At 46.7% G+C, this 14989-nt stretch overlaps 1 protein-coding gene across 1 annotated transcript in view; it reads left to right on the forward strand.

The window, feature by feature from the left end:
- Positions 1-14989, forward strand: part of Fam114a1 (family with sequence similarity 114 member A1) — a 63849-nt gene that overhangs the window by 29115 nt on the left and 19745 nt on the right. Inside the window, exons 4-8 of the mRNA XM_055624111.1 lie at positions 707-820; positions 951-1060; positions 4087-4221; positions 9105-9257; positions 14320-14443. Coding sequence (XP_055480086.1) covers positions 707-820; positions 951-1060; positions 4087-4221; positions 9105-9257; positions 14320-14443 — 636 coding nt within the window. The remainder of the gene's footprint in view (positions 1-706; positions 821-950; positions 1061-4086; positions 4222-9104; positions 9258-14319; positions 14444-14989) is intronic.

Genomic DNA, 14989 nt, shown 5'->3' on the forward strand with positions numbered 1-14989 from the left:
TTTGGTTTGGTTTGGTTTGGTTTGGTTTGGTTTGGTTTGGTTTGGTTTGGTTTGGTGTGGTGTGATTTGAAGGCTTTATTTACTTTGTTTTGCTTTGAGACAGGATCTTGTTGAGCAGCTTGTCGCACTGGCTTAGAATATTATGTAGACCAGGCTAGTCTCAAACTTGCCATCCTCCCTGCCTCAGCCTCCTGAGGGTTGGGATTATAGGCATGTGCCACCCTGTCTAGGTTTACACATAATAACTCATTGAAGCTCATCTGACTTCAGTTCAGCCAGTGTTAAGGGAGTACCTGCAATGTGCTAGGACTTTAAAAACCAAACAACAACAAAAAAACACAAATGACCTATCAGCCATATGACACTTCAAAAAAAACGAGGAAGACAAGACAGCGGTGCCTATCAAAGATGTTGGCTTGAGTTTGGAATTTCAGTGTGAAAAACAGCCAGTGAGAAAGGCAGAAGGCAAAAGGGGTCTGGGAACATAGTAAGAGAAAGGTGGCTTCTTTAAGGTCTTTCAGCCTGACCTTGACCCAGCTGAGCTCATCTTTGAGCTCTACCCCAGGGAATCTGAATGCCCTGCTGCTATTCAGGGTGGCCCCCCCCCCCCCCCGCCACACACACAGGCCAGATGGTTTGTGAGATTAGCCCAGGGGTCACAGACTGTGGACTGTAATGTATCTGCGAACTATGTATTTTCTGACAGGTCATGGATTAACAGCAGTCAAAGAAAAGGCAGGGGCCACCCTGCGAATCCACAGCGTCAATTCCGGATCTCCTGAAGGGGCCCCACCTGACGCTGAAAACGGAATCTCTGAAAGTGAGTGGCCCGTTCAGCTTGTGTTTGGGAGATTTTGTTATGCTTCATGCACAATTGCACAGTGGACAAAAGCCCAAGTTCAGATCAGCCAACCACAGTCTAACCGGGGTGTTCTCTCTTGCCCTGACAGATGTGACTCCAGATCAGGACTTTGCCGGAGGCCCCCACCCTTCTCCTCCACCAGGGGCCGCAGGGTCAAGGGGAATGCTGTCAGCCCTCACCAATGTGGTTCAAAACACGGTGAGTCCCTAGCGCCATCCCGTTTCCCTAGTGGCTGACCTCTTTTGATCTTTGCATCTTGTGACCCAGATACATGAGAGACAAGACAGCTCCCTCGCTCATGACTTTGGATTACAGTTTGTTATGCTTTCTGCTGCAGAGTAGGTGTGACCTTGGATCTGAAGTAATAAGGACAGGATGAAATGCAGCCTGTGTTTAAAAGAAGAGAGTGGTTTACAAGGTTGTTGTTTGTTTGTTTGTTTGTTTGTTTGTTTGTTTGTTTTCAGCCTGATCTAACAGTGTCCCTTCCAGCTGCTGCAAGGGCAGCCTCTGGGTTGTGGAGGGACCTCAAAGCTGAGACAGCTGTTCTTCCTGGGTCATGTCTCTTAAAATTATGAAACCTTCAAAATAAAAATTTTTTAAAAGGTCTAGTAACAGGTCAGGAGGAATAACCCAGAGACCAAGCCTGCCATATCCCAACCTCCTGATTCCTACCCTGCTGAATCTTAAATGTATTCCTTCAAGGCCTTTTCTTCTTCTGCTTATTCATTTATTTCACTTGTTAAGTTTATTTTTTTTATACACAACCATCTTACTCCTAAAGGAAGCTGGCTATTGATAACACATTGAAGAAAAGCAGAGGTTCCCCAAGTGACATTGAGGAAGCTAGCTGGTCCTCAGAGCCAGAAGAAAAGAGCCAGCCTACTATCTAGAACAAACTAACTATATTTTCTAGAAATACGCTCATGCTCTTTTTGGCCATGTGTCCACTTGTTATTTTAAAGAGAGGTGGTTGGCCCTCAGTGCGTACCGGAAGCCTCAGCAGACTCTGGCCATAAGCTGATGCCTTACCTTATTACATCAAGGCAGTGTAATGGTGGCATGAGATGCCCCATGGGGAGGAGGGAGTTGGGGATGATCGTGGGAGGTTACGATGCCCAGATGTTGGGGCAAAAGCGTGTCGGGAATAAGGAAACTGATGGCCTGCACATGCTCCTTGAGGGCCCTAGACTGGGTAGGAAGGAGGAGGCAACCGGGGGTTTCAAGAGTCACACAGCAGAGCCGCTCAAGGGCACCCGTGGGGTTAGCGGAAGCTTTCTCAGTGTCTCTCGTGAACTCATCACATCTCCTCTCCCTTCCTTTTTTATTCACATAATTTATTATCGTGTGTGCCTGTGATGAGGGGGGACCTGTGCCTCGGCACTCATGTGAAGGTCAGAGAACAACTTTGTGGAGTCAGTTCTCTCCCTCCACTCTATGTGGGTCATCAGGTTCATGCTGTAATGGCCTTTACCCACTGGGCAGTCTTGCTAGCCCTGAGCAATCCACTCTCCAGCACAGCCCACACTCAGCTGCCTTTCTATGTTCCCCTGGACCTGCTTGGCCTCCCTCCCACAGTCCCAGCCCACCTCAGGCCTGCACTGGGCAGTCTTGCTAGCCCTGAGCAATCCACTCTACAGCACAGCCCACACTCAGGCCTGCCTTTGCCCAACAGTGCACACATCCTCCCGGTCTCACTTTCTTCTCTCCTAAAGTGACAGGCCATTAGGGGGCAGTAAATCCAAGTGTGCAAAAGCAAAGTGTGCAAAAGCATGAGCTACTGAGAAGCCCTTTGACCTCTGTGTTACATGCTAGGACCAGCTAACTTCCTCATGTCACATGGAGAACCTCTGCTTCTTTCCAATGACTTGTCGATAGAAAGCATCCTTTACGAGTGAGATTGTTGTGTATCTGTCTTTTAAAAAGTCAACTCAAGTGAAAATAAACAAATAAACAGAGAAAGAACAGGACTTTCAGGGACAAAATGCCTAGCAGAAATAACACAGGGAAGAAGGTTTATTTTGTTTACGGTTTGAGAGGCTTTAGTTCATGGTTGCTTGGCCCCAGGTGCTTGGACAAGACATCATGGCAGTGGAAGTAGGTAAACTGGGGCTCTTTGCCTTCTGATAGCCAGGATGCAGAGAAAGAGGAAAAGACTGGGGACCGGGACCTCTGAAGTACAACCTCGAGTGACCTACTTCTTCCAACTGGGCTCTGTCCCCCGAAGTTTCGAGACCTTCCAAAAGTAGCACCACTCGCTAAGGACCAAGGATGCTCTGGAGCCAGTGGGTGACATGTCATATTGAACCCATAGCATCCCTTTGAAGCATCTGCTTTTACCACTGTGTTCCAAGGCATGAGTATTGACTGGGCTCCAGGTTTGAAAACAAATTCTAAAGTCCAGAAATGGAAATGTCTGGTAAAGTATATTCACTCAGTAAGGTTGAACGCTGCCATTTAAATAATTATAAAGATTGAAAAGCACATATAGATGATTTGGAAATAAAATCTAACACTTCTGTGTGAAGTAAAAGAAAAATACAGACGTACGCTGACTGCAGTGAGAGTTGTGTTGTTGGGATTATGTCTGGAGGATTGGAGACACTGGGGTTTGCTCCTCTGAGCGGGGTGTGTGAGTCTCGGTTGTCTTAATTTCTGTTAAAGGGAAAACAACGGCTGGCAGAAGGATTTTTTCAGAGTGCTACCTGGATAATAGGCCAGTTTCTAAAGCTGGAAGTACATGGAAGCAGGCTGTCTTACCTCATTAATGTACTAATTATAGTTGGTATTCATCAGTCTCTGAAAGTACGAAAGAGCCACTGAAACACCCTGAGGACCTTCATCTACACTAGCATGAGTATTTGACATTTTAATAACACACCCCAAATAATTCTAAAATTCTTTTAAACAGTTGGGCCATCTGTTAGTTTTAAGTTTTGATCCAAGTCCATTGATACACTCAGAACTACTGTCACAAATCCCTAATGCGCACTGTTATTCCCCCATCATTTTGAATAACACTTCATGCTCTACAAATTATATAACATAAAGTTTTTCAAGGAAAAGAAAACAGGATTGAATAGATGATCAGTCTCATGGTGTGAAAAACTTGTATCTTTCCATTGGTTTTAATATTTGAAGCGAGCGCTGGGTTTGTGGGAACTGCCGGCCACGGTGAAACAGCAAGCTGTAGAAAATCTAACCTTGTATGGTTTTCTCATTTGCAGGGCAAAAGCGTCCTCACCGGAGGTCTGGATGCTTTAGAATTCATTGGCAAGAAAACCATGAACGTCCTCGCGGAAAGCGACCCAGGGTTTAAGCGGACCAAGACGCTAATGCAGAGAACCGTCTCCTTGTCTCAGGTTGGACCTTTGGCAATTTTCTCCTTTCAGCAAATAAAGTCAAGGCACGCACTCAGACCTCAGTAGCACGGACAGTAAAAAGAGCGCCGAGTTTCTGGCACGCTCCATGGAAGTCCTCGTGGGAGGCAAGCTCTGTCAATGGTCCCTTACGCACAATGGCGGGTGTCATTCAGATGGATGACGGCTAAGAATTTGGCTTAGGCGTGTATAGGTTGCGTATTCATATAGATGGTACATATGTGTACACACACACACTGCTGCCCAAGGGCAGTATACTGAGCACACTTGCATGCTTTACTTTACTCACTTAATAATCTTTTGAAGATTTTTCCCAGCATGCCATTGTAAACACCCCCGTTCTTCCATTTATTAGCTGTACAACCTTGCTTTCCACCCCTGTGACTCAGTGTACCCCTGTGCATTGAGGTGACCTCAGTACCATCTGATAACTTTGCTGTGGTGATTACATGGGCCAGAACAGAACCTTACAAAGACTTGTGTACACATACATGTGTCATGTTTATTTAGGTAGATGACGATGATGTTAGAGAGAGACTGAGTCTTAAAAACTAGCAAACTTTGAGCTGTTTTTGCTGTGACGTGAAGAGGGGCCTGAGGTAATTACCAAACCACCATTCTTTCTGTGCCACCTTCACCATTTTTGTCACAGCTGCAGGCTCGCTGCATTTGAAGGGTTGTAGCGTACATGGAAGTGTGTCACCCAGCACCACAAGGTCCAGCAAGGGCGCTACATGCTGGAAGAGAGCGAGCCGAGGTGAGAGCTGTCAAACCCAGAGCAGGGTGTCTGGTGGCTGCACATGCTGGCAGAGCATGGAGGGGATTCTCAGGGCTGTTGGTGGACCTGGGGAACCGCTGCCGCATTTGGACAGGTTACAGGAACTGACCTGGGCTTAGAAAGGATCACCATGGCTACTGTGGTGAAAATAGAGTGGTGGAGGGAAGGCCTGGGGCCGGGAAGCCACTCAGAGTGTGGATGAGTCTCGTTCCTCCCAGAAGCAGATGGTAGGATGGGCTGAGGCGAAATCCCCTAGATAAACAGGAGGCTTGTTTGGGCTCGTTGTTCTGGGGGTTTCAGTGCATGGTCAGCTGACTCTATTGCTCTGGGGCTCGTGATGAGGGAGAACCTCACAGTGAGGAGTGTTCATTTCATGGTGGCCAGGAAGCGAAAAGGGGCGTCCGGCATCCCTGCAAGGGCATATCCGAAGCAACCTAACTTCCTCTCTCTAGGCTGCACCTCCTAAAGATTCCGCCGTCTCCCACCAGTGCCCTGGGCTGGCGCTGGTGCCTTAAGTGTTTGGTCTTCGGTGGGCAGTGCAGACCCGGCTGGGGCAGGAGGAGGAGGCTGCAGAGTGCCTGGTTCCACACAGCAGGAACGTTCCCATGTCATGTGCTGCCTCTTTCTCTCATACGTTCTACACCAGTAGCCCAGGGAAGACGACTGAGCCATTTCCACACTTCCCATCTCTCGGTTTTCTTGTGTGAGGAGTTCCTCCATGTTAGGGTCACTCCCCTTCAATTAAATCCATCCACATCTGTGTCCCAGAGGCACACTGAGACCAGCCACCTGGCTAAAAGGCTTATTTCTTGGGCAGCTTTGACTCCACTTCTCACTTTCAAGTAAATCTGTCTCTCCTTAATGATGCTCTCCTTCCCTTTCTAGCTTATCTCTTTACTTTAGTCCAAAGCAGTGAGTCAGGGAAGAAGCTGGCCCTGAGACAGGAGCCCGCTCAGAGCCATTTAGTTTTATTTTTCCACCCCACAATGCCCTGAGGTAAGGGGGGCAGTTGAGTTTTATTATGTGTTAAACCTTCCCAGGAATGGTTTCATTGGGTTATTTTGAAAACGTTAAGAGTCAGAGCCTTACTAATTTAGTCTTAAAGACAGACAGGAAAGAGAATTCCTTCCATAGGCTAGTGGGTTCTTGGCTGACAACCTCAGGAACCCAAAAGGAAAATGAGGCTGCCTGTTTTATTGGCACACAATAAACACCAGCCTCTATTCTTGGATGATTTCCCCCCTGTGACCTTGTGGCATTGGCCAGTGTATTTATGGGGCTCTCTGCACATATTAAAAGACTCCATAAACTTAATGTCCTTGTAAACTTAATGAGAACCACATAAAAGATGCCTCGCATCAAAGCAAGCGAGGACAGAATGTTGTTAGCGATGGACAGACTCCTGTCCATTTTGTCGTCTTTGTATTTAAACAACAAAATAACTGAAGGGGCGTAAGGAGGAGGTGTCTCTTTCTTAACATGCACAGAGCCTGGGGTCCATCCCCAACACTGCAAATATAGATGAAGGAAGGGGAGAGGAAGGGAGGTGAAGAGAGAGAAGAAAAAAGAAGACAGGAAAGGAAGGGAGAGAGAGAAAGACAGAAAGAGAGAAGTTATTACTGTGAACAGAAACTCAGGTCTGGACAAACCTCTGAAGCCCAGCCCAAGCATCTATAAGCCAATTTCTGTTCAGTGTCTGCTGATGAATACACCGTGGGTTTACCTTTATTAGATGTCTAATGTTTCATCCACAGAAGTTAAAAAAAAATGTAACAGAGCAATATCAAACCGGCTCCTTTCTGTTTTGAAATCTGCCTGGGCTCAGAATTCTCAATGTGGTCACAAAGAGTAGGCCTTTCCCAGGGTCAGGTCCAAAGGGAACCCAGGATGGCTAAATGTGGTGCCTACTGGCATACCAAAGTGCATGCTGGCCTCTGAGCTCCCTCAGGACCTGTGGCTCCTTTCAGCTCTTTTCACTGCCCCCGCCCCTGTACCCTAAACTTCTTCAGCCCATAGGCTCCCCCCAGCTCATTTCTATAAAACCCTGCCATTTCCACTATCAGCTGTTTTTGCTTTCTCTGCTCCCTCTCTTTTGACTCCTTCGCTCTTGTTTCTCTATCTCTTTTTCTCATTTATTTATTTTATTCACTGTACACTCATGTAGCCCCTTCCCTCTACCCTTCCCAGTCCCACTCTCTCTCCCTTCCTTTCCCCCTCCTCTTTCCCTTAGAAAAGGTGAGCTCCCTTTCCCATCCATCCTAGCTCATCAAGTTGCATCAGGACTGAGTGTCTCCTCTTCCCCTGTGGCCTGTCAAGGCAGTCCCACCACGGGAAAGTGATCTAAAAGCTGGCAAGTGAGTCCCTGTCCCATGCAGTTCCCACTTCCCTCACTAGAGTACCCACTTGAAGCCTAAGCTGCCCATTTGCTACATCTTTGTAGGGGGGTCTAGCTCCAGTTCATACATGGTTCTTGCTTGATGCTTCAGTGTCTGCAAGTCCCTCTGGGCCCTGATTAGTTGGCTTTGTTGTTTTTCTTGTGAAGCTCCTGTCACTTCCTCTGAGAGACTCTACCCAGCAGTGCCTCAAAACAGATGCTGAGACTCACAGCCAAATATTGGTCTTGCGGAATGGTGGGAGGAAAGAAAAAAGGCCCAAAAGTGACAGGAGCTCTTGTTTGTCTCTTAACTCTTGGCTTTTGAGCCTCTTGGTCCTTGCTTCTCCTCTCTCTCTCTCTGTATGTGTTTCTGTGTCTCTCTGTCTCTCTCTCATTCTTACTCTCTCGCTCTCTTCCTCTCTCTCCTCCCAGTTTACTGACCATGTTTAATCTACTACTTTCTCTTCTCTGGACTCCTCCAGATGCCTCTGGCTGTTCTCTCCCTCACATCTACAATAAAATCTTCTCCTCAGCCATACCTTGTCCTCACTTTATACATCGGGGGCCAAAGCCCCAACTTCATACACCCCGTGCACTGAAACCCTGTCAGTGTAGAAAACTTTGAAATTTTGGAAAGAATTTAGGGGAAAGACTTCGAGGAAAGCAGAGGAAGCCATTCTGTGCTGCTCTCCAATCCTGCTCTGAGGCTTGTTTTGTGTGGCTCAGCTACAAAAAAAAAAAAAAAGAAAGAAAGAAAGAAAGAAAGAAAGAAAGAAAGAAAGAAAGAAAGAAAGAAAGAAAGAGAAAAGAAAAGAAAAATAATATGTAACCATTAGTCAATAGTATCAATCTAGTATTTATTTTTACCATTCTTTTAAAATGTATTTTTATTTTTTGAAATTAAAATACATTTAGGTCATCTTTTCCTTTTCTTTTCCTTCCTCCATCCCTTCCCATGTACCCCTTTGCTTTCTCTCAAATTCATGGCCTCTATTTTCTGAACTACAGTATATGTGTTTTTTTACTATAATATATACGCATATATATAATTTCAAATACACAAACACAACCTGTATAGTCTGTTTGAAGTTACTTTTATGTATATATTTGGTATTGGATAATCTAACTTGGGGGCTCTTACCTGGGGAAGACTATTTTTCCAACTCCCAGCATTTCCTAGTTGCCTGAAGTTCCTCCTGCAGGGTTGAGGCCCCACGAGCTTCCCCCTTTCACATTAGCATGTCTGTTGGTGTCATCTCGGTTTAGGCAGCCATGATGATTAGACTTCATGAGTACCTGCAAACCTCCTCCCTCAGGACACCAGAAGGCACCATGCAAGCTTTCAAGGAACAGGAGCCATGTACCCTGCTATGATGCCTGTGGACTCAGACAATGACCAGCACGGGGAAGGGCGAAATAGTGGCACATGTACATTGGCAGTAACCAACATCTTTTAACTGGACCGAAGGGCCTCTCAACAACAGGAAAATTAGACCTGGTATTGGAAACCAAACCAACTACCCAGAGCTAGGGAGTTCATGGATTACGGAGGAAAAACTATGACCAACTATTTACAAAGAATCATTTTTGGGAAATTCCAAAGTGATGCAAGTGGTTTTTCACATAATATCTGTCCTCCCCATTCCTCCATAGCTTACACAGAAAGGTAACTTGGAAAGATCTGTCTAGTGCATGAATATTGTGTCCCTGCAGATGTTGAGAGAGGCCAAGGAGAAGGAGAAGCAGAGGCTGGCGCAGCAGCTCACGGTGGAGAGAACTGCACACTATGGGATGCTGTTTGATGACTATCAAGGTTTGTCACACCTGGAGGCTCTGGAAATTCTGTCCAATGAGAGTGAGAGCAAGGTACATTCACATGGGTCATCTGGATGGCATTGTTTGGTGATGTGTTTTCTCTAGCATGGAAGAAACTATTGGGAAGAGGCACTTTGTGGCTTACTTATGCGAAGGTCTCACAGGATGTGTAGGCTGATGTCCCCTCAAGCTGCCTGAGGTTTCCTCTCCAACCTGTACTAACCTATTACTCCACTCAGCCCAGAAGGGCCAGAAAATCAAGAGTCCCCACTACCCTTCCTCATGACAGGAAAGGCAGCTCTAAAACTTTCCTGCCAGACCCTTTCCCTCCTTTTGGCAATCTCATTTCCAGATCAGAGCTTCCTCACCAGCCTGGGCCTTTCTTCTACCTGATGTAAAAAGAGTGACTGGTGTTTCCATTAAACTGTGGGCACTGAGCACATACTATTTTATGAGTTTTAGTTTTACTTTATTTGACCTGGCCACCTTTATCAGAATTTCTGGGCCATAGAAGGCAAAATCGTCCTTCTGAGAACTATTTGAAAGTGATCCCGTTTAGAGACCTATGAGAGCCAGGTGTGGTAGTGCACACCTGTGACCCCGGAGGCAAAGGCAGGTGGGTCTCTGTGAGTGCAGCCTGGTCGGTCCACAAAGCAAGTCCGGGACAGCCAAGGCTACACAGAGAAACCCTGTCTGGAAAAACAAAACCAACCTACCAATGAAACAAAAAGCCTATGAAATTCAGATTCTCAAGCAGATGGCCCTATACATTCGTACTGCCCCACACGACCCCAGGGAAACAAAACAAACTGCTATGGATGGGAGGCAAGGCTAGACGGCACGAGACCCCGCCTCAGAAAAGAGACAAACCAGCCTGAGGGGACGGCTCACCCGGTAAAGGCGCACGCTGCTGAGCCCAGCCATCCCAGTCCAGTCTCCAGGACACACAAGGTGGGAAGAGAGAACTGATTCACTCCTCACCTTATCCTCTGACCTCCATATGTACACATACAAATATGATTTAAAAATTAAGCCATTTTCTTAAAAAGCAAGCAAATAAAACACTATTGAAGAATAATTTTTTAATGATACAAAAAGACAAAAATCATGATTCTCATACTGATTCTCATGAGCACCTAGTAAAGATCTTATTTAGGTAATTAAGTAAATGAGGGAAACAGGCTGGTGTTATCACCAGCTGTAAGGAAAACCAGAAAAAGAACAGTCAACCATTGTTCCGAATAGACACAAATTTGCCACCAGTGGGGCAGACTGCCCTCTCCCCACAAAATTCATCTGTGTGTCTGCAGAGAACATCTTTGTAGTGCCATTAGCCATCCACAATTTGCACAGTTGTAAAATTGCTCCTCTACATTCAGAATCCCATAATTTGGTAAAAAAAAAAATGCAATTTTCCACCAAAGCACAAAATTCTCTTCTTGAAAGCTGAGTCAGGAGTCAGCCCTTTATGGGATTATACATCAGTATGAGGCCGCAGGATTTTTGGATTCCTCTTGCTGCAATCTGCTTGAAATGACAGTGATGATAAAACCCACCTCGTAGGCTCCCTACAGGGATTCAGTGAAATAATCCATGTGAGAGCTCATAGCAGCATGTCTGTTACAGAGTAGGTGCGCAGTGGGCGCTGGCTGCTGCTTTGCGCACCCGAGTGGTAAGTAAACACGACGTTGATGGCTGTATTTTACATGCATTCCCATGTTGTAAATATCTGTCGCTCATTTTATTAACATTACAGGAGGAGACTGCCCCCTCCCAACCCACCCTGATAATATAGAGAGCTCGCGTTCTGGCTGGTTCCATCGCAGACCTCAGCTGCAAAATAACCCTTAGCTTCCTCACACAGTCCCCCTGCCTCCGCCTCTCAGATGCTGAGATTACAGGCGTGAGCTGCACAAGGTCCCATCCGTGACGAGTTGGCTCTGTTGCTTTGGAGCATACGGCAAGAGAGCACCTCCCGGTGGGGCAACACCACCCACTCGGGCTCAGGAAGCAAAGACAAGAAGACTATAAACCAAGGTCTCACAGGCCCCTAATACCTGACACCTCTCCCTGCCCCCACGCCAAAATTCCAGCACCTCTCAGCAGCCCCAATCTGGGAACTAAGCCTTTAACATGGGGGCCTTTGGAGAACACCCTAGAGGAGTCCCGAATCTTCTCTTTGTACATTGTTTCCACAAGCTTTGCTTTCTTTCCCCAGCCTGGAAGTCTCTGCCGCATTCAGTGAGGAATGCAGAACTTTTAGGAACTTACTGGTGATAATTACTGGGTGCTATCACAAATCTTTGTGAAAATCAGAAGTCATTTTTCAGTCCTGTAACAGTCCAGAGTGGGCTGCCAGGTCAGTAGACAGCTTCCTGTACTCAGGCCCCAACAGGAATGCAAGCGGAGAGCCCTTACCGAGGTCTCCAGAACAGCTAATGACACACAGGGGCCACCATAGAGATGTACTGTGGGTAATGGAAAGGCACAGATTTCAAAATTGCTGAAAGCATAAACGTGAAACCGTCTTACACAAGAATGGTGTGAGGCACTGTTTTCGTAGGTAAATTCACTGGTATGATACACTCATTCCTCAGCGTGCCAGCCACCACATTGCATCCCATAGCTACAAGTAATCATTTGTTAATTAAAAACAGTTTAGATGGACCTGGTGCCATAGGCCTGAATCCCCAGGTACTAAGGAGACTGAGGCAGAAGGATTTCAAGTTCAAGGCTTGTCTGGGTTACAGAGTGAGTTAACAACCTAACAACTCTGTCTCAGCATAAAAAGAATAAAGAGTTGACTAATGGGAAAGCTCAGGGCTAGACCTTGCACAAGGCTTGATTCAGTCCCCAGCACTGGAAATAAATTACTGGTGGCCTGAGTGCGAGCCCTATAATCTCTCTAGCTTCCACACGCTAATAAATAAACAAACATGTGAAAAAGAAAGCGACCAAGGAGAGGGCCACAGGCTTCGTAGCTTGGAGGCAAAGTGCTTACTCTCTACCACCTCAAAAATAAAGAATAGACCCCCACAGATGACTCTACACATTAACATCAACGAATGCATCTCATGAAGTACTCAGGACACGCTCACACTAAGAGAACCTTCGTTGTGTGTCTGAAGCACATTTAGCTAAATGCCCGGTGTTCACCTGGCGACCGCACAGGTACTGATCCTTAAAAGTTAAAGAACTTTTGAATGCCATTGAAAAACTCAGGTCTGTCCTTCTCCATCAAACTCCCTTCCTGACCTGGAAGGCTGAGCTCCTCCTTGAAATTCTCAGTCTCCCTGAATTTCTGTTCCGTCCTCCAGGCTGCCCCTTCAGTCTCCAGCTGTCTTTTACCTCAAATGCTGTGCGTAGGTAGATGAGACACTTCATCTCAGCCTAACCCACACTCCCTTGCAGCCCATTGCTTCGAGCCACACTGGGCTCACGCTGCTCTCAGCACCGCTTGGGAGAGAGGCCCACCCAGTAACCTGGAGAGTGTTCTGGGAGGGGAACATCCCACGTGTTCTGTGTCCAGGTGTAAAGGAAGTACTGGTGCTGGAGAGATAGCTCAGTGGTTTAAAGGGCTTCACTACAGTCATGAGGACTGGAGTTCAGACCCTAGCACCCACATGACAACATAGCAGTTCACACACACACACACACACACACACACGCTGTGGCGTGTACAACACACCGCCCTCAGCACACAATAATAAATAGACAATAAATACAATAATAAATAGATCAGTAAGAAATAAATAAATACAAAGGAATTGGTAACAATAATGTTGGATCACATTGATAAGCCAAACTTGTCAGTGTGATCCATGATAAATGTGAAAATGTAATCATTTTTTTAATACATTCGGTTACATTTTTTTTCTTTTTTATGAGAAGAGGTATAGGACACTGTGTACCCTCGTGTGACCTCGACAAGCAGTCTGTCGGCACGATTAATTATATTTATTCTTGAATCTGACTACAATTCAACCCACACCACTGTGGCGGAATGGAGTAAAAAGAGGAAGAAACAGGAGCATACAAATGAAATGAAGGCTCTCAGGAGGCCAAAGCCAGAGGGACTGGCCAGGGGCCCATAGCACAGGGCACATTTGCTGCTACCTGCCGAACTGCGTGGCTAATGGGTTTGGTGTTGATTTCCTGCCAAGCTTCTTCCCACATCACCCAGTAACATGCACAAACACTCAGGAAAATGGAGTCTGTCCGCCTGGACGCCCTGCCTGACATGCCCATCTACTCCCATGTGATGCTGAAACCTGTCCCAAGCAGGACTGAGCGCCCCTGCTGGCACCTCCTCCCTAGCCTGAGTCTGATTTACAGAATGAAAAAATTAAAACGTGCAGCTTTATAGTCACACCTCATCTTTGATATGATAGTCCCTGACCTGTGGCCGATTTGGAAATGTAAATTAATCTTCAAGGATGGTCGGCCATCTGTACTTGTTCTAAAGTGTATGCAGAGGGTACTATGAAAAGAGAGACTCCCACAGTGAGCAGGTGGCGTCTGTCCACACCCAGCCTCCTCCCCCGCGCTCTCCCTGCACAGCCCCTTGCCTCCCCAAGGCAGAGTGACTCTTCCCTCCTTGTGACGCTGCTGTACCCTTCCCGCACACCCTTCTAACGGATACTAGCTGTCTTGGGCTTCCTTCCTTTAGACCAGTGGTTCCCAACCTTCCCACTGCTGAAATCCTTTGACAGTTCCTCATGTTGTGGTGACCCCGTCCATAAAATGATTTGATTGCTACTATATAACTGTAATTTCGCTATTGCTGTGAATCAAATGTCAATCTCTGACATGTGACCCCCTCAAAGGGGCTCATAACCCTAACCCACAGGTTGAGACCCACTGCTTTAGACAGTGAGAATTTAGGGACAGAAAATGTGTCTTGGACATTTTTGTGAATTCAGTGTAAGTCATGTCTAGTAAGTGTGTGTTAGATCCAAGCCCCTGGTAAAATGACCTGCATCTGCCCCCCCCCCCCCGTTACCTCCTACACCACTGCTCACTCACTTAGGTTATGACAGTTGTGTGTAAATGCTGTTCATGAGAAGAAAAGATGACGGTTAAACTGACCTCTTTCTTTCTTTCTTTCTTGCAGGTTCAGTCATTTTTAGCATCACTGGATGGAGAGAAGCTGGAACTCTTGAAAAATGACCTAATTTCTATCAAAGACGTCTTTGTAGCCAAGGAGTCAGAGAGTGAAGCAGATCCAGAAGAACCAGGTAAAGAGAAATAACCAACAGCAAGGTAAACCAGGGCATGGGCCTTAGGATACAGCTGCTGAGAGACCGCTCTTAGGACACGGTGGGTTTCATTCATCCAGGATCCTCCTGCCGTTGCCTGAGCAGCTGTGGGGACAACAGGGCTGGTCACAGTGAAATATGGCCCCTCTTTACTGAGTGGGAACCCCATCCTCTCTCTGTGTCCAGCATAGTCCCTGGCACATCCGCAGCACAAACAAATGTAAAGACTCCAATGGACAGAGGGCATAGTGCGCCGGGCCTGCATGGCTACCACACGTGTGGCACAATACATTGGATGCTGTTTAACATGACTGGTGACCATGGTGTGCAAGTCTTGCAGTGGACTTCATCGCATAACTCTATTATTCCTTTTAATCTCTGTGTGTGGCCGCTGTGTATTGGCAAGAGTCCCACCCTCCACCTGGACTGCACAGTTTTGGTGCGGGAGGCCGGTAGCCTTGCAGCACAGTGCTTGCCTAGCTATCTGTGGCCCCAAAGCCACTTCCCATCACCTCACACAAAGCA

The sequence above is a fragment of the Psammomys obesus genome, unplaced genomic scaffold, assembly GCF_907164565.1.
Source record: "Psammomys obesus unplaced genomic scaffold, mPsaObe1.curated_primary_1811, whole genome shotgun sequence".
NCBI lineage: Eukaryota > Metazoa > Chordata > Mammalia > Rodentia > Muridae > Psammomys > Psammomys obesus.